Here is a 26978-nt window from a genome sequence, read left to right on the forward strand (position 1 = left end):
GGATGGGAGCTTGCACCATTGGAATTGGCTCGTGGGGTAATTGATTCTAACCCCCCATCATCTTGAATGTTTTTAGTCTTTTTATGTATATGGTCTTTTTATATAGTTTGACTTTTTAACTAAATTAATGTGGATATTTATATTTTTAACTGTTTTGGGGTTTTATTTTAATTGTGAGCCATCCAGTCATCCTCTGGGGGAGATGGGTGGCGTATAAATCTAGTAAATAAATAAATAAATATGAGAGTTTTTAAATTTTAAATTTATAATTTTTTAAATTTCTTCTACAAATTATTTTTATTTTTTTTAGTAAATATTATATCAGATAAAATTGTGCAGTTGTGCCTGTTGCCTGAAAAACTGGAATGGTACATTTATAGCCATAGAAACATTATAATTTTACCATCTCTTCTTTAAAATTTACAACCACATTCCAGAAGTCTCTTACAGGTTCCTGTCCCCTTGATGTCTCTGGCTAATGTATTCTTTTAATATTTCCTAAAATAATTTGCTTCTTCAACCTACTGATTTGCATATCTCCATAATATATATCAGTTGTGTAATTCAGAGCCTCTACATGAAGTGACTTCCTCTAATTTTAACAACTTCCAGACCAGAATACATTCATGAGTCTAAATCTGTAACCAATTTTTAACAAGATACAATAACAACCAGAACAAATAATCATTTTAACTATAAACATAATTGATTTGTCCTTCTGTGTATTCAAACCACCAGCCTTTATGTCCTCTTTTCTATCTGCCAGTAGCACAACATAGCTGTTGCCCTTGTGTCATTCTTCTTGTGTCTTTCTCACCTTTGTGATTCCACCCACCATTCAGTCACACTCTACTTCCTCTTCCACTATTCTTCTTCCCATCCTTTTGCTCCAGTGTATTTGCCTAGTATGCTTTTCTGTGTCATCTTATCCTAATATTCTAAATCAGAGATGGGCAATATCTTGCTCTGGTAGTTGGAACTAATGGAAGTTAACGTTCAGCAACATCTGGAGTAGCACATATTAAGGGTTGGGCTAATATACCTTGTTTATAAGGTTACTTTTTAGCTGATCATTGTCTGTCATATTTAAAACTTACACATCCTTTAGCCTGCAAGTGAAACACTGCTGTTGCCTTCCCAATAACAGATGCCTTTTGAACACTATATCTTAGCAAAATAAATATTTTATTTTTATGTGATATATTCTAGAACAGTACCTTATGGTAAAAATCATGCATCAAGCATCACAAATCATGTTTGCCATATCAGTACTAGAAGAGACATTTTTCTGGCATTTAAATATGCACATATCTGTCATAAACTTTTAATATGTTGAAGTCCACCTGGAAGCTGCACCTGGTCCAAAGTACAATGATGCAGGCAGTAATAGGTGTACTTCAATATGCCCATGTGTCATTATTGCTCCATAAGCTGCATTAGTTACTTCTGGGTATAATTCAGAGCACTGGTTGTCATCTATAAAGTCCTTCTTGATATAGGGACTGGTTATCTGAGGGACCATTTGTCTTCAGTGGTTTCTGCCCATCCAGTACAATCAGACAGAGTGGGTGGCATTCCAGGTCCACTCAATTAAACAATGTCATCTAGTAGGTTCCTTGAAGTATGCCTTCTCTGTTGTGGCACCTGCCCTCTGTAACTTCTTCATCCTGGACATTTGTGTGGCTTCCACCTTATATGGATTCCAGAAGTCTTTAAAAGCTTGGCTTTGTACCCAGACCTGGGCTAGGTAGTTTGTTGGGCCCTGGAGGTTTTTTGGTAATGAATTGGATGTTTTCATATGGACATACATGTCCTTATCTCTTTTAATTGTCATCCCCCGCCCTTTTTAACTGTGTAAGCCATCCAGAGTCATTTGGGAGCATGGTGGTCTTCCAAATCTAATTAATTAATTAAATAAATAAGTTTTTCCATTAGATATGGTTTATCGTCTTTGGAGATTCTTTCAAGCTTTGACAATAAATGAACTTGCTTAGCTTACCTTAGATTCCTTTTGTGTTACTAAAAGCTTACTTTTGTTTAATTTTTAAATCTGTCTTCCTTTTATTAGAAAACTTTCCTTCATCTCTAGTATAACCTGTCTCTGAAACTAGATAGATTTCAGACTTCTTTTGAAATTTGTATCATTGTAAATTGGATGCTTATGACTGATACCAACTGCTTGAAGCCAGCATTAATATATTAATGTTGGTGGTCCAAAAATAGGCCACTGTCATCCATTCTGTCTAAATTTAGATGTAAGAACCTCCCCCCTCCACCAAATTGTTTTGATACACTGAATACCCAGCTAATCTAAATTCATCTGAGATGTGTGCTATTTTTGGTGTTCTAAACTCATTTCAGGAAAACAAGCAGATTGCTAATGAAGAGGCTGCATAAATCTAATGAACAGTCTTTTAAGTGACAGTGCTCAATTGAGTTAATTGAATAAATGGTATAGGTCTGGATATCCTCAAAATTCAAAATCTGTGTTCCCTACAGCTTGTTACTAAGAGCATTATACAAGAGAAATTGCATTAGAAAAGTGCTATACTTCAGGAGTAAAAATGTTTTCCCTTTGCTTACTCCATTTGTTGCTGCATTCATGCTTTGATGGATTTCAAAGCATATATTACTAAATTTCCACTAGATCATTCTAACTGCAATCAGCACTAGTTACAACACAACTTTCTTCCCCATCACATCCCATGTTGTGTATAAAGTGCTTAAAAATCAGCATAATTAGGGAAGTTAACAAGTCCTTGAAATTAGGGCAGTATATAAACACTTGTATTAATTAATTAATTACATGCAATATCCAGGAAACAAATCTATAATAAAAACAATGACACCAGTGGTGTAAACATAATAAGTTGTGGGCTGAATATATGTAAGGAATGACATACTGAGCATTTGAAAAGCTTGCCAGGAAACTAAATAAAGATCTCAACTAATTATATATATAGAGAGAGAGAGAGTGAGAGAGAGTGTGTGTGTGTGTGTGTGTGTGTAGTCTTAGAACTTTCTTGCTTTCTTTCAACTTGTCTGGGGAATTGAGTGACCAGAGCAGATAAGTAAAATGTCATGTGTCCATACCAACTTAAATTTGGTGCATAATCTTCTTGGCAATGAAAAAAACCCTTACATTTTGCGAAGTTACACAAAATAACATTTTTAAATGAAAACTCATATTTACATACTTTGAGAATTATCGGCAAGTTTCTACTTGCATCATCACACTTTATATAAATGTAAAAGAGATCCTGATTTGTAGTAAAGTATTACAGTGTCCCCAAGGCTTTTGTGATTTTTCTTCAAAAATGTAGTTGGCTAAAAAGTACCATTTACAAATGTGAATGAATAGCCTTTATTTTGGTCACTGACCCGTACAATATACAGTTTTACAAATAAATGATAAATCCCAAATAAAGGTGTGTATTAAATGGCATAAGTAAAATAAAAAGTACATGCTCATAGTGAGATGATAGGGAGAAGACACATAAAGGAATAAGGAATTAAAATATTTAGTTCATGAAATATTCATGGAATAAGTTATATTCATTCACCCCTTAATACACTGAAAGCATAATGTTAAAATTCCAAAAGGCTAGAATACTACTTTGATAAATTACTGTTCCTAGAAAATGCCTTAATTAATACAATACTTAAAGACTAAAATGCTATTTTAATATACTACTAGAATTTTAAAATTTGAAACCCTAAAATATTTAAAGTCAAAACCTCTTGACTAATGAGGCACTTCATTGAATTATTTGTTAAAATTATAAGTTAGTGCCACTTATAGGCTTCCATTAATTCAGTATGATATGATATAATGATATTAGATCCTGAAATATTTTTGTAACTAGATTTGGTGCTCTTCAAATGATCTCTGTATTCGGCATGTTGTCAGACAGAATTTTAATACTTCCCTGGTAATTTTTGAAATCTTATTGTCAAGTAGCTACTTCACATAAATACTATCTGGAACATTCAGAATTTTTCACATCAAGGGGACTAGCAAAGTTCTATGTCTATCCATGTACAGGCAGCAGTGCAAAAGAACATGAGTGTTTCTAATGCCCTGTCCCACATCAAATATTTCATTATAAGGAATCTTCTAATATCTTCCCTCAAGGATTGCTTAGACTTAGGATTGCTAAGAATATCAAAATGAGGAAGGGTAAAAATTCTGTGATACGTCAGAGAATGAGTGGGGTATATGCTAAATGATGCTTGCAGAAATTCTAGTCTGACTACATGTCTGCACGTATGGATTATTTCAAGATATCCTTTGCATGGTCATATCCCATTCCCAATATCAGTAGGCCAAGGCTTGGGACAGGAAATTCCATTAAAACCAGACATTACATAGTCTCACCCAGGCCCTATATCAACCTTGAAATTAAAAATATATATATACAATACAATACAAATACTTTAATGACCAAGTATAAAATATACACAAGGAATTTGTCTTCGGTGATGAACAGCAACATCAACGGTACGTTTGGATAGCAACAAAAAATTAATAAACAGTAACAATAACACTCCCCAATAAAATAACTTTTCCAAAGAAGAAGCCACTGTCTAGTACATATCAAATCATACAGTGTTTAATATTTCTATAGCCCTTTGTTATTATAAACATTTGCTTATGGCTTAGCATTTTTTATACCAGATATATGCTCCAGCAGAGCTAATGAGCACATAGACAAATTATGTACGTTGTTCTTCTCTCAAGATCGATACAAGTGCGTATTTTAATTCACACTTGTATAACATTTAGGACATGGAGGCTAAGTGAAGTAGGCAATTCTGCTGCAGTTTCTGATTAAACTAATGGTTAAAAGTGAACATTTGGGAATTTTAAATTACAGGTCCTGTCATCCCTGACTTTGATAGTTGCAACTGTTTGAAATTACAGCCCACAACATCTGGAGAATCCCAGCTTGTACACAACATTATATACTTACATGCAGCTGTGCTATTCAACTCTCCTAGTTAGATCACGTATGATGGAACTATGCATTTTGCTATCTGGAGTTTGTATGAAATAAATAAGACCTCCCCTGGCACATTTGATTTTTATGTACATGTGTTTGTGTGTGTAAAATTGGAAACAGGGAAGGAAGCAGATGAATTCATACTTTAACATAAAAATCTGCAAGCTTCGACTTGGTTCAAATTCAAAATATCATACCTTTAAAAGTATGAAGATTACATATGCAGTTATGAAATTTAAGCTTCTTATGAAACTTACTTTAAACTGAATGGATTTGAAAAGAAGCTAAGATTTGAAAGTAAATTGCACTTGGCATTGAATATAAACAAGTTCTAGAGCTGGCAAATGGGAGTTTATTCCGTCAGCTGAAAAAAAGAAAGAGCCCCAGTGATTTTTTTCTGTTGCTACTGAATGTCAGAGTGGCCTTCCTCATCCAGGCTCTGATTGAACTGGTGTGTATTGCTAAAACCTGCTTGGACATAGAGGGGGTATGCCTACCCACATTCTGAGTTTGGCACCAGCCATTATCCCAGGGCAAGGAATAGTGGAATTGCTATAGCATCCAAGGGACTCTGGATGTTGCTCCACAGATAACCAGTTGTGCAACTCTGGTCATAAGGTTGGGCCCTAGGGATCAGATGGTATTGCTGCTACTGTACCAGCCTCCCTGCTATGTAGTGGCTTCCCTGCCTGAGCTGCTTTATGCTGTGGCCAGGTTGGCAGTAGGGTTCCCCAGATGTATGTTCTCAGGGGAGTTTAATCTGACTTCCCTGGGTACAATGTTGGAAGTGGTTTGTGAGTTCATGGCTCCCATGGTAACCATGGACCTGATCCAGATTGAGACCCAGTTCACAGCACTGGTCACACATTAAATCTGTTTGCGTTTTTTTTTTTTTTGGTCTCAGGCAGTAGCAATGTGATCTGGAGTTGGAGAATGTTACTTGTTATGATCATATCACTCTGTTGACCTTGGAGTTCTCTGTAGACACTGCAGGGAGGAAGGGTCTATTCAATTGTTCCATCCTAGGTGCCTGAGAATGTTACTTGTTATGATCAGATCACTCTCTGTTGACCTTGGAGTTCTCTGTAGCCACTGCAGGGAGGAAGGGTCTATTCAATTGTTCCATCCGAGGTGCCTGATAGATCCTGTCAGATTTCATAAGAAACCTGGGATTGTTGACTGAAGCCTTAGTTACTGCCTTGAACAGTGACAGTCTTGGATTGTATTGCACTTGTGAAGACTCTCTCTTTGTGGATCCCAGAAAGTTCCCTGTTTCTCAGAAGAATTCTGGGACATGAAGCTACAAAAGAGACCCCTAGGGTGCCTTTTTGTAGAGAAAGATGAAGAATAAATCCAAGCATGGGTAACAGCCTTTATTAAGGATAACCTCATGGTGATAAAGAGTGGCAAAACATAATTGTTTTTCCACTCTGATCATTTCCACAGATAACTGGCTGCTGGTATTGCTCAACATGACCCAGTTCCTCCTGGGCAGAAATGGGCCTGAGAAAAATATGCAGGTCCATTGTTAAGGTATCTGTTGTGTAAAATTGCTTGGATCCCTCTGACCTGGAGTTCAGCTATATAGATTTTGTGGAGTTGACCAAAGTACTGTTTAGCATGATTATCTGGGAAGAATTTGAGCCTGCTTCGTCCTTAGGGCTGTTAGTGCAGCCACCTATGTATTAGATCCATGTCTTTCCTAGTTGGTCAAGTCCTTCCAGGAGACACTGTGTGGTTAGATCCAGGTGGTGATGAATGCATCCTTGAGGGAAGGGGTGGTTCTGCCAGATATGTCCTGTTTCAGGTTTCAAACTCATACACACATAGTTGCTAGGTGAAAATAGCAATTTATTCAAGGCTGAGTAGATAATGGCAGACTAGGAAAGGAATGTAAATCAAAACAGAGTCTCTGGGAAAGAAAGCTTGCCTGAGTAGTTTCGCTTTCAAGAGGAACACAAAGAAGAGAAATCAAATCCAGTCTGAAGTTTAGAGACCCAGGTCAGGTTTGTCAGCCAGTCCAAAGGTCAGGGTTTCAGGAATCACAAGCAGAATCACAGGAACATGTCAGAGCAGGAGATCAGACGGTTGTTTCCAAACATGGGTCAGATCTGCCTCTAAATCAGGTTGCAACCAGCTATCTTTAATTGAGAGAGTTACTCCCTTGCTTGGCAAGGAGCCTCACTGAGCATCTTTGCTCTGCTCTCCACTCTACTCATTGACTCCAAGGGCTTGGAGGCAGTACCTCATCATCTGACTGCTCCAGCTATTCTAATGGTGCCTGTAATGTAATGGTGTTTGATCAGCCTCAGCTGATTCCTGGCTTGATGTCTCCTGAAGCTGACATTCACTGGTTCAGCTGGAGCAGCTTCTTTAGAATCAGAGTCTGAGTCCTGGGCCATGACAAGTTCTACAGAGGTGGTGGTCCACGTCCTCCTCAAGAAATCACCCCTGGATTGAATGGAGGAAGCAGATTATCTGGAACCTTTTCAGTTGGGTTTAATACTGGAGTATAGTACTGAGATGGCATTGACTGCACTTGTTTGTGACCTTTACCAGGACCAGGATAGTGGTAGTATATCTATCCTGGCCTCCTTGATCTCTCAGCAGTTTTTATCTTTTATTTATTTTATTTTATTTTATTTTATTTTATTTTATTTTATTTTATTTTTATGGCCACCCATCTTAAACAACTCTAGGTAGCTCACAGCAATAGTAAAACCAGTAACTATAAAACGACCATAAAATAATAAAACGATCAAACAAAAACAAAAACCCTGCACCTCAATCATCCCATTAGGGTGCCCTGCAGCAAGTTCAGTTCCATTCTTTCTGTCCTGTCCTGTCCTGTCCTGTCCTGTCCTGTCCTGTCCTGTCCTATCCTATCCTATCCTATCCTATCCTATCCTATCCTATCCTATCCTATCCTATCCCAGTGCCTTGGTAAAAAGCCAGGTCTTGATGGCCTTCTGAAAGGCTAAAAGGTTGGGGGTCTGCCAAATTGCTGGAGGGAGGGTGTCCCATAAGGTAGGGGGTGTTCTATAAACTAGTTTTTGATACCATTGCTTATGGTATTCTTCTGAATCAGCTTCAGGTGTTAGAAGTGGGGGGCACAATGTTTCAATGGTTCTCCTCCTTCCTTCAGGGCCAGTTCCAATTACTACTGGGGAGTGGGAGAGATTTAACCCTAGATCCCTATTTTGTGGGTTTCTCAGGGCTCTACAGTTTCTCCATTGCTGTTAACATTTACATCATCTTGCTGGGAGTGGTCATCTGTTGGCAAGGGGTTAAATATCATTACTAAGTTGATGATATTTAGCTATACATCTCTACCCTGGGCCAAATGATGTCATCAGGGAAACTGTGGAGATCTTGATACAGTAATCATATAGGTCTACCTTGTGGCTCTTTTCCTCATAATGTACCAACATAATAAACTTACATTTTTTGGAGAAAGGAAATTTCTTTGGGAAGGAAGCAGTATTGGTTGATTAACTGCTCTTGTACTTCCCTGTTTCTAAATTCTAGTCAGCTGCTTATAAAAATCTGCATACTGCATCGTGGAAGCTGTAGCATACTTCAGGGTGCTTCTGTGCAGGAACAATTGTAATCAGATCCATAGGAATGAGTTCCATTTAGAAGCAAATTAATGATAATATTATCTATATAATGTCAGCAGGACTGGCCAGGAAGCTGATCTGTTCTAAATCAAGCAACTCCACTGAAGAGTCGTGCCACGGCTCTTTGGGAAATATGTAAAGTTTCTTGAACTGCTGGGAGTTATGAAGCAGCCAAAAGATTGCTGATATCACACAAGTGATGAGTCCAAATCAGAGGGTATGGTTTGTTCAGGGGAAGGTTGATTTCATTGCTACTTTTTTTAATACAACATTTTTTTCCTTAACAGAATGAAGATGGTCTAATGGATTTTTTTGAAAGCGTGGTGAATGCAACAGAAATGAAGCCCCAGAAAGTGATTGGCTGGGTTATAAATAATTTCCTCAGTTACCTAAAACTATATAACATTACAGTAAAGGAAAGGTGGGGCTTTTAGATCTTTATTTTTGATCAGACAGATCTTGTATGCCAATAATTAGTCTTTCAAACTAATAGTGTCCTCTATAACACATAGCCATATAAATGAAGGATTCTGTGAATGTGCTATTACAGCACATGTGAAGGATTCAGTTTTTCATTTGAATATTTGTTTTGTTGGAACATAGTTATCCTAAACATTTGCTAAGAGGGACAAGATCCATTCCTAGGGAAGTAAATTCTTCCATTATCAAGGTAGCAAAGACATGGAAAAGAAGGGATAGCTATAAAAGCCTTTCCCAGTCTGGTGCTTTCCAGATGTGTTAGACTCCAGTTCCCAATATCTGCAGCCAGCGTGTCTGGTGGCCAACATGGGAGTTGTGATTCAAACATCTGGAGAGCACCATGTTAGGAACAGCTATCCATATGCGCTACTTATATCAGAAAACAGATACCAGTTACCAGTCCATTGCTTTCAGTGAGATACACTATCAATATTTACTGCAAAGACTGATTTGTAACTCTGCATGACTATAGCTGAATTAGGGCATGTATGATAAAAGCCTAATGTGCAATGTAAGCAAAGTATTATGAACCTGAGCTTGTATTTCTAGACTTTCTGTGGTCATGGATTTGCAGGACTAACTATGTTCTTTTGTATGAAACTGTCCTCTGGATCCTAAGACAGCAAAATGGAATGGAAATTATAGCCTAACTAACAATATACATGCATTCAAGTATATAAATATCTGCATCTATGGGCTAGCTTGTAGTAGTAGAGCATGCCAACTTACACAACTACTTTTGTTTTTTTGTGTGGGAGGTGAATGGGGAGGAATTTGGACAAAAATGGTCAGACAAGAAAGAAAAAAGAATGCAGAAATAAATTGGCAGCTGAATGAATGTTCTTGGAGACAAGAGAAAGTGGCAGGAGGCAACCACATGTGTTAGCCTTCTGGTAATTTACTTTTGGGGATTGCCATATTCCATTTCCACTGGGCAAGCACTCCCTGGCAACTGTATTTTTTGAGTGCGTGATACATAAAATATTTGGTGTGCCCACTGCATCAAAAAGGTTGTATCTTTCTGATTTGTTTTATTGTTTAGTCTAGTCACTCCTCTTCTTTTGGCTGAACTACTGGACCTGGTAGCAAGTAGAACGATTTCATCTTCAGCAGCCAAACAGGTATTTCTTTGGAATGTTATCTTCCTGTACAGCTTGCTTATGTCAAAGTGCATTTCAGTCAGTTGCACAATTTAGAATTCTGACTCTGTTTAAAACAAAAAGTCCCAAAGTATAGTTTTCTGCTATTTCCACAAACCTCTCATGGGTATTAAGATAATATAAATGTACAACCAGTGTGGGCTGCTGGTTTGAGCAGTACTTACATATTATCACCCTGACATAAATCCAGTCTTAAGTTCTAAGCTTTATTAAGCAGTGTGCATATGGTCCAGCTTCAGATCCAAATGAGATGGGATAATAAAGTATATTTCTCTTGATTTCAAAAATTTCTTTTGGAGATTGGAAGGGTACAGATCACCTGAGCTTCTTAATTGCTGTTCACCAGTTTGCTGCCTGTCAATTATCTACCATCCACCTATTTTCTTCAGATGACCAAAAGTAAAAAATTTGCAGTAATGTGATGGTGACTGGCAGGAAAACTGACAGGAAAGAAGTAGTAAAGAGATATGTGCCCACTTCTATTCTGTATCAGTCCCTGATTGAAGAATGCAGTGTCTATGCATTCTTCAGATTTAAAAAAATGGAGAGTGCTTTGCAGAATCATCACATAGAGCTTTGGTTCCATCTAAGAGAAACAGAGGTTTTTTAAAAATAGATGTTATAAATGTTTCTTTGGACTTACTGTTAATTTGTGGATATAATTAACAAGGTTAATCTTATTTGAATCTGTTTCATTGGTTGTTTTCAGTCCCATATTTTTTGGTGTACAACACAATTGTAAATAATGTACAAAATGCAGCATTCCAACAGTAAACTAATCATCATCATCATAGAATATAAACAATATTTGGGTAACTGTTCATTCACTGAGGTGTCTTGTGATTTATTTATTTATTTGGGTAAATTGAGTTTTTAATATGACTGAAAATGGCCAATGAAGCAAATGCAAATAAGATTAACCAAGAGTTAAAAACACTCCATTTATTATTATGATTAGCAAGAGATGTAATTTTAACATGTGTTATTAAGATGAGTAACCTTTCCTCAGAAGTATATGTTTAAATTTGAATGTTCTAATGGATATAGGTCTTCATGTTCTTATGGAAAAGTATTGACATGCATGCATTTTTGGCCATTTATTTTTGCTAGAATAACATGTGCATTTTCTTCTGCAAAAGTAGCTTCTCCTACTCTAAGAATATAGATAGTCTCCTGAAGAGCAGAAAATCCAAACAGATAGGATGAACAATTACCTAATAGTAAAAATTTAAAACTACAAATATCCCCAAACAGCAACACATTACTACCCCAAACAGAGTAGTTACATAATATGGAATTTCTGAGCCTGAAATTCCAAATTTTCAAAGGCAAGAGATGGTCACTGGATAAAATAGTTTGGATATTGAAATGATCCACTTTGCATATATCTTAGCTGAAGATAAATATCGTGAATTGTTCCATCAGTCTAGAATCTTGATCCCTCTAGACAACACTGTTTATCAGTTAATTCAAAAGGCAAAAAGGGGGAAATAGAGAAGTGTTTGATGTTAACTGTGACTTAGATTTCATTGTTTAAATTATGATCTATCTCTTTAGCATCCTTCTCTTAGATCCGTTTGTATTAAGTGTATTTTTTCCTTAGACTACTTGTAATTTGGCAGTATGGCAGCCCATTTAATCAATTCAGTAAAAAGATATGGAATAATGGTATCCTTACTAAATGTGATTTTTTAAAGAATGAATGGATAAGGGGATAGGACAAGATAGGAAAGGATATATAAAAGTATTCTCCAGAAAATAAGATGGAAGGTAAAAATATATGGCACATGGCCACCCTCAACCACTTTTGAAATAATTTATTTGCTAGCGATACCTTAGTATGCAGGGAAGGCTTGATTTCTATGAATATTTCAGAAGTCATAGTATGGGTGGTGATTGTGATATATTTGAGTTTGTGATATATTGTTGAGTTTGTGGCAACTACTTCTACCAGCTCATGCAGTTCAACCTGTGTTTATACCTTGTAAGCTCCATAGCCTGAGGCTTCAGAATCACACATGGACTCCAAAGCCCTCCAAAAATTGCCACCAAATTGTAATTTTTAATCTAAAAGATGACAAAAATTCTGGAATATATGAAAAGCAATCATAGTAAATATTTAAATCATTAAACATAAATTTAATTCAATATCCTTAAATGTTATTAAATGAAAAAAAGGTTTTGTCCTAATTCCATATATTTTTAACCTTTGGAAGTGGGGGCTGCAACCCATAGCATACCATCCAAAGGCCAAGTGAAATTCTTTCCAACCTCAAACATACACTTAGCACATAAGATGTTACCCACTAATATAAAAGCAGAAAAATGGTTTGTCCTTTGAAAGACTGCAGTCTGCAGTCATATAAATCATCAGTTGATTTGTAACACTGTATTCTGCTTGGAGAAAAAATACTCTTTTTTCTGCCTGTACCATATCAGGAAGCATATTTTTAAAAAATATCAGGTCACTTAGTACTTTTGGTAAATGGATTGCTGTTATTTCAGCTGGCTTGCATGCTGCAACAGATTTTATTTGGTGGGTGCTATTCATTTGCTTTTTAATGGCGCTGTAAATTTGTGTTATTCATATGTTATGCTTAGTTATAATTTTGTGTTTAGTAATGTTTTATTATTGTTTGCCTCCTTGAGACTTATTTTTAACGGAAAGGCACAATATATACCAATTAAGTGATCGTGTACATTAATTTCTGCATCTCACGAATACTTGTTAGTCAGCAAGGTATATGCCATGGAAATGGTAAATGATTAAAAAAATAACTAAAGAACTTTCTTGTTTGTTTGCTGTAGAGTTGGCATGTCGTTAAATTAATAATATGCTAAGATTTAGATTAACTCGAACCCCAGACCAAATGTTTCAAACAACAACTGCCCTGAGATACCAGCTAACAATATCACTGTTTGGCTATCATTGAGTGATCCTATGAAATACAGTCCCCTTGTCACACTGAAGGGCTTTGGTGAGCAAACTGTGTGAAGAAGAAATGTTTCTAAGGATGCCCAGCAGTAGGCAGAATGATTGGGTGGCCCAAGGCAGAAACAGCTCTATGCATGCGTGCAACAGCAGATGAATTGCTGCACTTGAGTGGCTGAACTGCAGCAGGGAAAGCAGATCCTCCAAGAAATGATGGGGAAATCCATTGAGCTGGGAAAGCAGAGACGGGTGCCGGAAAACCCATACCTGTATGGTTGGCAACTTAAAATTTAAGAGGTTTTCCTTTTGTGCTCTATGGAAATGAAGCTCAGATAAATAAGGCACACTGCAATTTGTGCCTTGCATAATGACGAGACGTCATGTCATTTGGAGAACTATTTCAGATGTATACTTATTGCTATTCTATAGATTAACTCACATTTACACTATAGCACATTCAGCTAAAATATTGGCAAGTGCCCAATATAATAGTGCTGACTGTGATTATACTATCTGGGAAGTTGCTCAGCTCTTTCATATTTTCAAAACAAATGGGAAAATACCTTACAATGTATTAGGTTAATATCTATCTAGTAGAACATTAAATGTCCATTTTAACAAGCACAAGGTCATTATCTTATGTTTCAGTCTCTAAACATTTTGTCTGCTGCAGCCCTGACTCTTAAGGCTTTGATCATGCCTGCACTACAGTCTGGGCATACTTCTGTTATATTTCTTAGGAGTACAAAATCTGTGATCTTAACATTTCATTTAAATCAGGAAATAATTATATTTGCTGATAAATTTTAACACTTTGTTCTGCCTTTTGGACTTTTTATTCCTTCACAACCAAATGCAAAGTTTGTACCGTGGCTACCCCACTTTACATTGTTATTAGGCTGCTGGGGTCTCCAGCAGGACAAGCACGACTGAGAATAGAGTCAATTGAATGTACATCTTGTATCACCATGTAGATGCACTGCTAAGTACTGGGACAGTGTTCTTAACTGTTCTAAGAGAACTGCAGTGTGATAACTATATTACGGTTAATACAATCATCTAATTTTGTTAAGGAATTGCTGATTATGCTGTGGAATTGCTGCACTTAAAACATTTTTTAGCATACATGAATTAATAGTACAGAATTTCCAGCATGACAATAATTTTGCATGGGCCTCAGCCTATACAGTGGGGCAAAAAAGTATTTAGTCAGCCACCAATTGTGCAAGTTCTCCCACTTAAAAAGATGAGAGAGACCTGTAATTTTCATCATAGGTATACCTCAACTATGAGAGACAAAATGGGGAAAAAAATCCAGAAAATCACATTGTCTGATTTTTAAAGAATTTATTTGCAAATCATGGTGGAAAATATGTATTTGGTCACCTACAAACAAGCAAGATGTCTGGCTCTCACAGACCTGTAACTACTTCTTTAAGAGGCTCCTCTGTCCTCCACTCGTTACCTGTAGTAATGGCACCTGTTTGACCTTGTTATCAGTATAAAAGACACCTGTCCACAACCTCAAACAGTCACACTCCAAATTCCACTATGGCCAAGACCAAAGAGCTGTTGAAGGACCCCAGAAACAAAATTGTAGACCTGCACCAGGCTGGGAAGACTGAATCTGCAATAGGCAAGCAGCTTGGTGTGAAGAAATCAACTGTGGGAGCAATAATTAGAAAATGGAAGACATACAAGACCACTGATAATCTCCCTCGATCTGGGGCTCCATGCAAGATCTCACCCCATGGGGTCAAAATGATCACATGAAGGGTGAGCAAAAATCCCAGAACCACACGGGGAGACCTAGTGAATGACCTGCAGAGAGCTGGGACCAAAGTAACAAAGGCTACCATCAGTAATACACTACGCCGCCAGGGACTCAAATCCTGCAGTGCCAGGCGTGTCCCCCTGCTTAAGCCAGTACATGTCTTGGCCTGTCTGAAGTTTGCTAGAGAGTATTTGGATGATCTAGAAGAGGATTGGAGAATGTCATATGGTCAGATGAAACCAAAGTAGAAAGTTTTGGCCTAAACTCAACTCATCGTGTTTGGAGGAGAGAGAATGCTGAGTTGGATCCAAAGAACACCATACCTATTGTGAAGCATGGGGGTGGAAACATCATGCTTTGGGGCTGTTTTTCTGCAAAGGGACCAGGACGACTGATCCGTGTAAAGGAAAGAATGAATGGGGCCATGTATCGTGAGATTTTGAGTGAATACCTCCTTCCATCAGCAAGGGCATTGAAGATGAAACGTGGCTGGGTCTTTCAGCATGGCAATGATCCCAAACACACCTCCCGGGCAACGAAGGAGTGGCTTTGTAAGAAGCATTTCAAGGTCCTGGAGTGGCCTAGCCAGTCTCCAGATCTCAACCCCATGGAAAACCTTTGGAGGGAGTTGAAAGTCCGTGTTGCCCAGCGACAGCCCCCAAACATCACTGCTCTAGAGGAGATCTGCATGGAGGAATGGGCCAAAATACCAGCAACAGTGTGTGAAAACCTTGTGAAGACTTACAGAAAACGTTTGACCTCTGTCATTGCCAACGAAGGATATATAACAAAGTATTGAGATGAACTTTTGATATTGACCAAATACTTATTTTCCACCATGATTTGCAAATAAATTCTTTAAAAATCAGACAATGTGATTTTCTGGATTTTTCCCCCCATTTTGTCTCTCATAGTTGAGGTATACCTATGATGAGAATTACAGGCCTCTCTCATCTTTTTAAGTGGGAGAACTTGCACAATTGGTGGCTGACTAAATACTTTTTTGCCCCACTGTATATCTGAAACAGAAGCAAGCAGAATACATCAAATTCCCAAAGAAATTGTTTCTCATTTAAGTAGCTGTTTCTAGGGATTGTTACAATGTACCCTAGCTTGACTACAAAGCTGGAAAGTGTTATAACATTAAGAAATAATGTGCTTTACAGGATGAATAAATGGGCTGTAGGTGCCACAGATTTTGTATTACAGGTTAGTCCTCGTTTAGTGACTGTCTTGTTTAGTAACCATTTGCAGTTATGACAGTGATGAAAAAGTAACTTTGTGACCAATTTATGACCTTGCATTTATGACCTTCATAGGTCTGTAAAGCAAATAAAAGCTGAAGTAAGATCATAAGCACAATCATGGTTTCACTTAGCGACTGCTTTCTTAATGACTGAGTTGCCAGTCCCAATTATGGACACTAAACAAGGACTACCTGTATAATCTTCCACACCTTTATAATATATGGTTTGGTTTAATTATATAACTCTATTCCTTTTCCTTTTATTGATCAGCAACTGCCCACTGTGAGTGTTTAACCAGCAATTCTATGGGGAATGAATTTTGCTATTTATTTGGTTATGGCATATACAAATGTCACATCTGTATTATCCTCCCCAGTCCAAACTACACAATATATTAATGATGAACAGAGTATCCTCCTTTAATCTTTCCTTTAGACACAAATATGCCCTAAAGGTGAAAAGATCATCTAACTGTATTCAAACAATGATATTGACTGTATTCATACATTCATACACATCGGTTAGCATAGTAATGTAGAATGTGGCCCTTACATTTAAGCCCCTTTTCTAATTAATTGGATGGTCCTACATTTTTATAGAACTGACTGATAACCTCATATTATTCCCTTTAACATTATCAATAATAAAAAAAAGGAAAATGATTGAATTGTAGAAAGCCAAAATAAGGAATACATAAATACCTTAAATAAAGCCTCACAACATTTGTGAGCCAAAACAAAAGTCCATCCAAGCCCAGGAAATATATTTTTTTCCTGGGCAGGAATTACTACTGAATGTGTTGTTTTTGGTGCCTTCAAATCAGTGTTGACTCCTTGCAAGTCCTGCAGTTTTCTTGGCAAGATTTTGGAAGTGGTTTGCCATTTCCTTCTCTCTAGGACTGAGAGGGAGGGACTGGCCCAAGGTCACCCAGCTGGCTTTGTGCCTAAGGTGGGTCTAGGTCTCCTGGTCTCTAGCCTGGTGCCATAACCACTACACCAAATTGGCTCTTACTGAATGCTGTAGGTTTTAAAATTTAGGAAAACCTATAATACAGTTCAGGACAATAAAAATATTTCCAAATTCTAAAGTCTAGAGGTACTGCTGCTGCTCTTAGCTGCAGTTCAGCATGACTAAAAAGTTGAAACAGGAGTTGTATTGCCTCAGAGTTCATGGTCTCTCAAGAGGGCCCTAGGCAAAACAAAAACCATCAAAACAATTTGGAATGAAAATAATAAATAGGACACATTCAGCACCGAAGTCTCCTTATTTGGAGAACTAGAATAGCATTTGAATTGAGTGGAAAGCAAACCATGAATTTTCTGCATGTCTAGACTGGTATCTTTTTTGAGTAACAACGGAAATCTTTAAGCCCTAACTTCTTGCCTTTTTACCTTTTCTGCCTTTTACTACTCAACTCCTTCTTGCCTTCTGAAAGACAAGAGGCATGTTCAAGCACCAGTATTCTTTTATCTTGATACTGCAGGTGTTGGAAGAGATGTGGAAGGGGGAAAAGAAGACTCCAGCTCTGATTGTTAAAGAAAAGAAACTTAACCTACTCCAGGATTGGAATGAACTTGAGAGTATCTGTTGGACTGTGATGAGAGACCATCAGAAAGAGGTGATATTGATAACAGACCTGGGAAATTGGGAACAAGAGGTTTGACACTTTAGGGTGGATAGTGGAGATAAAAATGTAAATTGCCTTTTCCGTTCAAATTACCATGTTGTTTAATAACTCTTTAGGAAAAAATGGAAGAAATTGCATTGTGACACATGAAATGCCCACAAGAGACAGTAACCGAGCGAACATTTAAAACTAAGACCTCCTTGTTCAGGAAGTCTCAGATCACCTGACCTGAATGTTTTCTGGACAGCAAAGCAGTATTTCCCTATCATATAAGCAATGTAAAAACAACTCTGTTTTTGAACATATAGTTCAATGCTGCTGCTTCTGAAGCTTTTAAAGTGAATTTTTTTTTGAAGATGTAGCTACCTAAGGAATAAGAACTTTTGTGTTCTGTCCAGAGGCTAATAATAACTTACATTAAGTAAAATATTATCTAGGTACTTTTGAGGATGAAAAAAATGTTAACATCTATTAATAACAATGCTGCCAGGCAATGCTCCCCTCACCATTAGGAGCCTGTAATAAATTTGAAACTGCTTTCTAGGTGGTTTTGGTAATCATATTAATAATTACAGTGCTATCCTTGGAAAATTATGCTATTTTTTTCTGTAAATAACAATCATTTTATGCTGGAAGAAAAACTTATCCTTTCAATAATAGCTTGACCAAGAATGTACTTGCTTGATTCTCCAGAAGCAGCAACTGTACATTATTGCAACTTTAAGATTATTGTAGTAATGTACCTAGTTGCTATGAATGTTTAATGTAGTGCATACAGTTTAATGAAATTCAGGATTTACTGCTAGAATCAACAGATTGTCCAAACTAAAAACAACTTTTTTAAAGCCATAAATTAGACATTAGAATTTGTGTCTTTAAAGTCAGATCTTGCTATGGTTACTAGTTTTGTAACCTGCTCATTCAAAGGTAAGATGCTGCTAAGTACCTTTTTGTGGGAAACAGTAAGAAGGGATTAATATGTGAAAGTGCATCAAGGACCCTCCAGGGTACATGTGACTTGGCATTTTCTGTTGCAAAGCAGTGTCATGTTTATTGTACAGATATGAACTGATTCCTGTAATTTTTAAAGGATTTTTATACAAATTATTCTAAATCACTAGATTGAATCTAACTTAAGGTAAGTACAACTCAAGTGTTGTGATTTATGTGATTCCCATTATGATAGGAAAGTTCTTTATTAATAGAATAGTCTAACCTTTTGGTTAAGAAGGCTTGCTCTAAATTTTACTAACAAATAAAAGAGAAATATAGTAAAAAGTCACTGTATTTTCCTATTATATGATAATGTTCAGTACAATCATAACCCAGTGTATATGAAACTTCTCTGTTTAGGTGGCAGAGATAAAGAAGGGAAACCACAAGGTCCTGAATACCATAATTGGACATGTCCAAAGAACAACAAGAGGGCGATCGGATCCTGTAACTGTGAAACAAATTCTAGAGAAGCTACTATCATAGGAGCTTGGAATAAAAATTATGTGTCTGATCTACCATTCTTAATGTTCTCAATAGCATCAAGCCATTGTACAAGTTCTAATGCAGTGCTGAGACTGCTACATCACTGTTTAGTCATTTTCCAGGTTGTTTTTTTTTAAGGTCATTATCCTCTTATGTTCCTATTTATTCAAAATGTAAACTCCACAAGGAAGGAAATAAAACTGCAGTGTGCATGAGTTTTCTGATTAAAATCTCCTGCTTTTGTAATATTGTGGTATGTAGTAAAAAGTGAGAATTTTTTCATAACTAGATAATGTTAACTATAGTCTCTTAATGTAGCTTCTTATGAATAATCAAAACAGAATATTGTCCTATTTAAAAAATACTCAGGAGTCTGAGGCACCCACAATTGCTTAGTTGTTTCTTGAAAATTTGGTATTTCTGTTACATGAACTAGACAATTCTGAATTCTTTTTCAACTTGATGCCATCTGTTTTGGGAAAGAAAACATATTAAGCAATGAGAGCCCAAGGAACCCAAGGATAAACCTGGGCCACAGGGAAAAAACTTCCAGGGCCCCTGGCGAGCAGAACAGTATGGCATGGTGTGGCAAATGGCAACAGTCTGGGCAGGAGCCACAGAGAGAGAGAATTTGGAGCCAAACTCTGGACGTTGGGGTGTTTTGATCCCACATGCCCGGAGGGCCCGAAGATCAGCTGGATTGGCACCAGAGGACTGGTGGTGGCCTGAGCAGTGGCTGGATGGGACTGGTGTCACAGGCCTGAGGCCAGGATATCGGCTGATCAACTGGCGTCCAAACAGCAGCTGTGGCCTGAGGGGGCCGAAAGGACTATTTGCACTGACCCGACTCAGGACAGTAGTCTCACACCAGACTTGGTTTTCTTGTCAGAGCAGTGGCAATGTGAACTGAAAGGGGAATTACATCTGTCTCCCTTGTCATGGTCAGATCATGTCCTGGTGGCCCTGAGATTCTCCTATGCTACCCTGCTCCACAGACCTATTAAATTTGTCCGCCCACGGTGACTGATGGACCCAATTGGGTTCCAAAGGAAGCTGGGGGTTATACCCGAGGGTCTGCAGCACAGTCCAGTGGAGGCCTTGACCACTACCTGGAAAGCGGCTGAGGCCTTGGACAAGATCATGCCCATGTGACCTCTCCTAATCCATTGAGCCCGACACTCCCCGTGGTTTATGGATGAGTTGAGGGTCATGAAAAGGATTAAGAGATGCCTAGAGCGCCGCTGGAGGAAAACAAGGACTGGACACGACCGGACACAGGCTAGAGCCACTATTATGGCATACCTTGTGGCAGTAAGAGTGGCAAAACATCAATATTTCTCCGCTCTTATTGCATCCACAGGCCCTGTTTAAGATCACCCAATCTCTTTTGGGAAAAGGGGGGCCAGTGGCCCATTGACAGGGATGCGCAGAGGAATTTTCTGGATATCTGGAGGATAAAATCACTTATATCCAGTCCCAGTTGGATGCCAAGTGTGGGGCATGGTTTGTAGAGATGCCCAGAGTATGGACATACCCTGTTATATGGGAAGAGTTTGATCCTGTTGAACCTGAGGAAGTGGACAGGGTCCTCCAGACAGTCAATGCCACCACTTGTCAACTAGATCCCTGTCCTTCCTGGCTTGTTAAGGCCACTCGGGAGGTGACATGTGGGTGGGTGATGGTGAATTCATCCTTTTTTTTTTTTTTTTTAATATTTTTTTATTTTTACAACAAACACAAAACATACATGGACAAACAAAACCATAAAAAGGCATAAAAAAAAGAACATCTTCCGTTTTATAGCGTGTGTCAACCAGTTACCAACTCGTTGGTGCCCCTTTCATAATCTTAAATTCTCATATCATCTATTCAAAATATACTTGTATACTTATCAATTAACAATTATTAATCATTCATAGCTAATCTATAAAATCATTTATTACAAGAAATTTTAACTTTCAATAGGATTAGTAATACATTTCCATCTATCGATTATATGTGTATATATATAATAATTAATATCAAATTTCTATTATAAAGTTTCCTAATCCATTACATTACTATATTTTCTCATCCAGTCATTAATAAAAACAAGTTACTTATCTTCTTACTCTAATTTCAAATCTCAGTTTAACTCATCTCTGCACATTTCATAATTTTCAATAACTTCCTCCTGCATAAGTAATTTTTAATTTTTCCAATTCTTAAAAGTTACAGTTCTAACCAGTATCAGTTACAATATCAGTTACAGTTCTAACCGGGTTACAGTTCTAACCAGATTCTTCACTACATGTTTCAACAAAAATATCTCTAGTTTAAAATCTATATGTTACTATATTCAACCATATGTAAATGTCTAATCTCTTAAAATATTTAGAATCAAATACAATTTTTAACTATATATCTCAGATTTATACTTTATTCCAGCGCTTGCATAATTTTGAGTTCACCCTTTTCATTCAATATCCCAAAGTATCTAGCTGTTTATTCCTTTTTCTATATTATTGGATAAGAGAAAGCAATAATAAATGTCCTTTCAAACATTCTGCTTTTTGAAGCTTCTGTCAGTTCCATCATTGTTGTATTCCCCTCGTTTTCTTTAAACATCTGAAGTAGTTTCTTTCAATATTGTTTTACTTCTTCTTTTTGTGCATTCTTTTAGTACGATTTTCCATTATAATCTTGTATAATCTTTTTCTCACCCTCAGTGCCAAGAACAAGTCTGTCCCTCTTCATTTATCAGTTAATTAACCACAATAATTCTGTTTAATGTTTCTGATTTCTTGTACTATTTCTTCCTTTTCCATTGATCCCGTTTTATGTTTAATTAAGTCCATTTTAGCTTTAGTATCTTTTTTTCTTTTCTTTTTTTGCGGGAATTTCTGCAGCTCTTCTTCCAGTTTTTTATAGTCATCCTCAATAGTTTAGAGATCTTTTTCTGCATTGTGTTTCTCGTATAGTTTATTATCTTGATAAACCTTCATTGAGTCAAAGGATTCTTTATCTTTGTTCTTGCCAAAAATAAGAAAAAAAAAAAAAAAGCAGGAGGAGAAAAAAAAAAAAGGAGGGAAAAGACTAAGTCTCTAAAAAAAAATCCAACTGAGGGGGGAGTGGAGAGCAAAGCAGAGCTTCTAGCAGAAAGAAGAGCTACTGCCACTAATCAGGGCTCTTGTGACTAGCTCAAACTTTCCATCTTGATATTTTCAAAATCGCTTTCAACTCCACTTTCTTGTTTATAGTTACGGATGGCACCTGTATAAACATGCACATCCCACTATCTTTTTAGAAAGCACAGGGTCCTTGAGCATGCGTCACAATAGAAGAAAAAAAGCACTATGTCGAGCCTCTAGATGGCAGTGCAACTTTCTTTCATTTACTTTCTCTTAACTCCACTTTCCCCATTTCAAAATCAAAAAGTATAAATTTCTTACAACAATAAAGAAATCTTAGTCGAAAAAAAGGCTTAAAATAAAAAGTTATTGAGTATTAAAAAGAAAAAGCCAATCCAGTTAAAAATATATTTTTTTAAGAGAAAAACATCTTGCCAAATCCACTAAAAAGGGAAAATAAAAAAAAAAAAAATTCCCCCTTTTTTTATAAGGCTCGATCTCGCCGCTTAATCCACTTTTCTTCACTTTTAAAAATCTCTTTAAGTTACTTAAGGTGTTCTCTAAGAATAGTTAAATAGTAAAAGTCCATCTCACCCAGTTGACACCCTTCTCTTCCTTCTTCCTTTGGAGCTGCCCCGGCTTTCGCAGCCATTTTGGCTGGCTCTCCTCCGCCGGCTTCAAGAGCTTCTCCCCGGATCAATCTGGGACTTGCGGCGTCCCTGAGATCCGCGGGACGTGCCCTTTGCGATCGCCATCTCTACGGGACGGCTTAGGTCCATCGGGACCATCCGGGGGAGGAGATATCGGCTGCCATCCTGGGAGCCCAGGATCGCCCGCCGTATCGCCGCGACGCCAGCTCCGCCCTCCTCTCGTGAATTCATCCTTGAGGGAGGGAGTATTCCCAGTGCCTTTAAAGAGGCCCTAGTACATCCCCTCCTCAAGAAACAATCACCGGATCCCACCATATTGGACAATTTTTGTCCAGTCTCCCACCTCCCCTTTTTAGGGAAGGTGGTTGAGAACGTGGTGGCATTGCAGCTCCAGAGGATCTGGGCGGGAACGGATTATCTGGACCCTTTTCAGTCAGGTTTCAGGCCTGGATTTGGGACAGAAATGGCATTGGTCACACTCATGGATGATCTCGGGTGGAGCAGGATGGGGGTTGTGCATCCATTTTTGTTCTTTTTGACCTCTCAGCGGCTTTCAATACCTTCAACCATTTTGGGTCTACTTAGGGAGTTGGGAGTGGGCAGCATAGTTTTGCATGGATTCTCTTCCTTTCTCCAAGGTCGATCCCAATCAGCGTTGATTGGGAGCAAGAGATCCAGCCCATGGCCTCACCATTGTTGGATGCTGCAGGGTTTGGTACTCTCTCCGCTCCTTTTTAACATCTACATAAAACTACTGGGTGAGATCATCCACCATCATGGGATGAGGTATCATCAATACACAGATGATACCCAGTTATACATCTCCATCCCGGGTGACTTGAGTGATGCTGTGACGACTCTTTCACAGTGCCTGGAGGCTGTGGGAGTCTGGATAGGGTGCAATGGGCTTCAACTGAACCCTGGTAAGATGGAGTGGCTGTGGATTGCAGGCCCCTCTGTATCCGAGTGTTACCATCTTTGGTTTCGGACAGGGTGGCACTGCCCCAGACAGACCTGGTGCATAATCTGGGGATCCTCCTGGACTCATGACTCCTGCTCAAGGAGCAGGTGGCAGTCATGGCCAGGAGGGCCTTTGCCCACCTTCGTGTGGTGTTCCAGTTATACCCTTTCCTGGATCAGGAGGCTCTCCAGTCAGTCACTCATGCCCTGGTCATCTATCGTTTAGACTACTATAATGTGCTTTACACAGGGCTACCCTTAAAGAGTATCCTGAAGCTACAGCTGGTTCAAAATGCAGCCACGCGGACAATCCTGAGTGGCCCAAGAATGGGTCATATAACACCTTTACTGTGGGAGCTACATTGGGTCCCAGTCTGTTTCTGTGTCCAATTCAAGGTGTTGGTTATGACCTTTAAAGCCCTACATGGCATGGGTCCAGGTTACCTGAGGGACCATAATACCCCGTTACATCAACCCATCCCACCCAGTCAGGCAGAGAGGGCTTGTTGTGGACCCCGTCAGCGAGAGAATGTCAGCTGGTGGGGCCCAGGAGAAGCGCCTTCTCTGCCGTTGCCCCCACCCTTTGGAATATTCTCCCCCCAGGGGTGTGGTGGGCCCTTACCCTCCTAGCTTTCCAGAAAGGGATAAAGACCTGGCTCTGCCAGCTTATGTGGGATGATAAAAGCTCTCATGAAACCTGGGGGTGGCTGGCACCCTGATGATGCTCTCTAAGCTACTCGCCAATTCCATCAATTCTTGGAATTTATTAACTATTTAAAATTGCTTTTATATTGTATTTTAATTGCTTTTATCTTTTCTTTAAACCACCTAGAGTGATTTTTTTAAGGAGATAGGCAGTGACAAATTTGATAAATAAAATTAAGTTACTCTTGTATTCACTGTAATATGAATGTTGCATTGACGGTATACCTAAGAACACTTAGATTGTTAAGACTCTTTCTCCATAAATGATATCAGAGCAAGGAACTCTGGACTCTTGTTACTTTCAGTTTAAATCTATTAAGCTCTAATCCAGTGGTTTAGAGTTTACAGCCACTTCCATCATGGGAAAAACTACTATAGAGTTTGAAACCAATAGGAGAGACACACCCCTACCCCACCACTAATCTTTTTTTCATCCTACTGGGTATGCATCTACCATGTTTTGTTAGTTTGCTAGTCTGCCTTTCCCACCCTATAGAATTGCTTTGCTAAATTATTAGCATAGCTTTTAAGTTCCTCCACAACCTCTTATCTAAAGTTCAGGAACTACAGAGAATGAATGGACTTCATTACAAACATAGACATCCCCCCCTCCAAAAAAAAGAAGAGATCACCATAGTAAATACATTGCATGAATGTTAATAGTTATAACTCATGTCAGGGTGGAGATTACACACAGTATAACAAAATTTAGCAATGCTTAGGGATACAGAATTACCTTTGTTGTCTAATAGGTAATTTAAGTAAAATAAGTCAGAATGCCCTGGAAATTTAGAAAGGTGAGGGGAGATCAACTGCAAATGAGGATCTCTGTAGAACGTAGTATAACAAAACGTAGGCTGAGGTTTCTATTGAACATGCATCACAAGGGCATCATTGTTCAGCAAACGGGATTTTCCTGTTATTTTCCTTCCAATACTGCTGTGGGGAGGCCATTAAAACAAGCCAAGGATAATGATCTTCTGAAGTTTGAAAACATGATCTTGTCCAGATAACTACAGAAAAGAGAATGTGTATGAACGAATGAGAAGTTGCTCTGGGCTTTAAAATTGGCTTCAAGCAGTATGCTTTCCACTGATTTCTAAAAAATGCAACAAATAGTTATTTCTAAATGAGCAAGCTGAGGAGTGTGCCAGGTTTCCACCCCTGAGGCCCCATCTCCAATGGGATGCAGCCCCCTCCTTTTGAAAGAGCTTGTCCCCTGAGATCAGGATGGCCCCTTATTATTATCAAGCAGTGCAAAAAAAGTGCCTTTTCACAAGGCCATTGGGGAGGAGAGCTTGGGCTTTGACTACATCAACCTTACAATAATTGTGATTATGTTCATTCTGCATATGTCTTATTAGATATGATTGTAAGCTGCCTAAAAAATATGACATAGGTGGCATACAAATACAGATTTAGCGTGTTTAATGAATAAAACAAGTAATGCAATAATTGAGATATAAGTAATTAAATAATGATTTAAACAAATCATTCTCACTTTACATTATTACAACAAATAATGATTACTTTGCTGGAGCAGATCGACTTATTTTGTTCATTTTTAACTTCCCTGAAAAAATGAATTGGTTATTAACATTAAAACCAAAACAAAGGCTACAGTCCTAAAATGCGGGTACATATCGCCATTAAATCAACTACTGCATACATCAGCAGATATTCATGGTTTGGAATCATACGTTTTTGTGAAGCAGGTGGTCAACGGTGCCTCCCCCCCCCCCCCTTCAGTAGGGCTGCTTTGTTCTATGCTGCCTCATTGAAGACATTGTTGGACAACTTTGGACAAATGCTAAACAGTAAAAGTAGTCAGAAACTACTGGTGTAAAAATACTGCTTTCTTGGAAGACTATTTTAATAAGTGCCAGGAAGTTGGTTTTCTTTTGTGTTCCTCCAGTAGTGGATGCTGACCTCATTACACAGATTTTCTGTGCTTGACTGACTTAGACACTGTGTTAAGCACAGTGTTAATGGCAGATTTGTTGGAAGCGACTATTAGCTGCAGCTGCTTTCCATCAGCTCACCATTAAGATGAATCTATCAAGAGTGGCCTTTTGACAAGAGTTGTGAAAATGTTTTACAAATGATAGGCAGTTCCAGTAATTTTAAGGTAAAATCATGATGGCTTTTGGTAGTGATAGCTTTTATCAGGATGAAACTAGCTCTGTGTGATCTTTAACTGCAAGAGAACTTACCCAGTTGAAATAAAACAG

At 38.1% G+C, this 26978-nt stretch overlaps 1 protein-coding gene across 1 annotated transcript in view; it reads left to right on the forward strand.

Annotated features, from left to right (window-relative positions):
• GATB (glutamyl-tRNA amidotransferase subunit B) overlaps positions 1–19538 on the forward strand; it is a 54126-nt gene extending 34588 nt beyond the window's left edge. Inside the window, exons 10-13 of the mRNA XM_007433416.4 lie at positions 8911–9044; positions 10146–10224; positions 17700–17834; positions 19197–19538. Coding sequence (XP_007433478.2) covers positions 8911–9044; positions 10146–10224; positions 17700–17834; positions 19197–19322 — 474 coding nt within the window. The 3' untranslated portion in view covers positions 19323–19538. The remainder of the gene's footprint in view (positions 1–8910; positions 9045–10145; positions 10225–17699; positions 17835–19196) is intronic.
• Positions 19539–26978: the final 7440 nt, after the last annotated feature.

Source organism: Python bivittatus, unplaced genomic scaffold (assembly GCF_059951505.1).
Source record: "Python bivittatus isolate LINGU-HERP-01145 unplaced genomic scaffold, Pbiv_v1 ctg000070_np1212, whole genome shotgun sequence".
NCBI lineage: Eukaryota > Metazoa > Chordata > Lepidosauria > Squamata > Pythonidae > Python > Python bivittatus.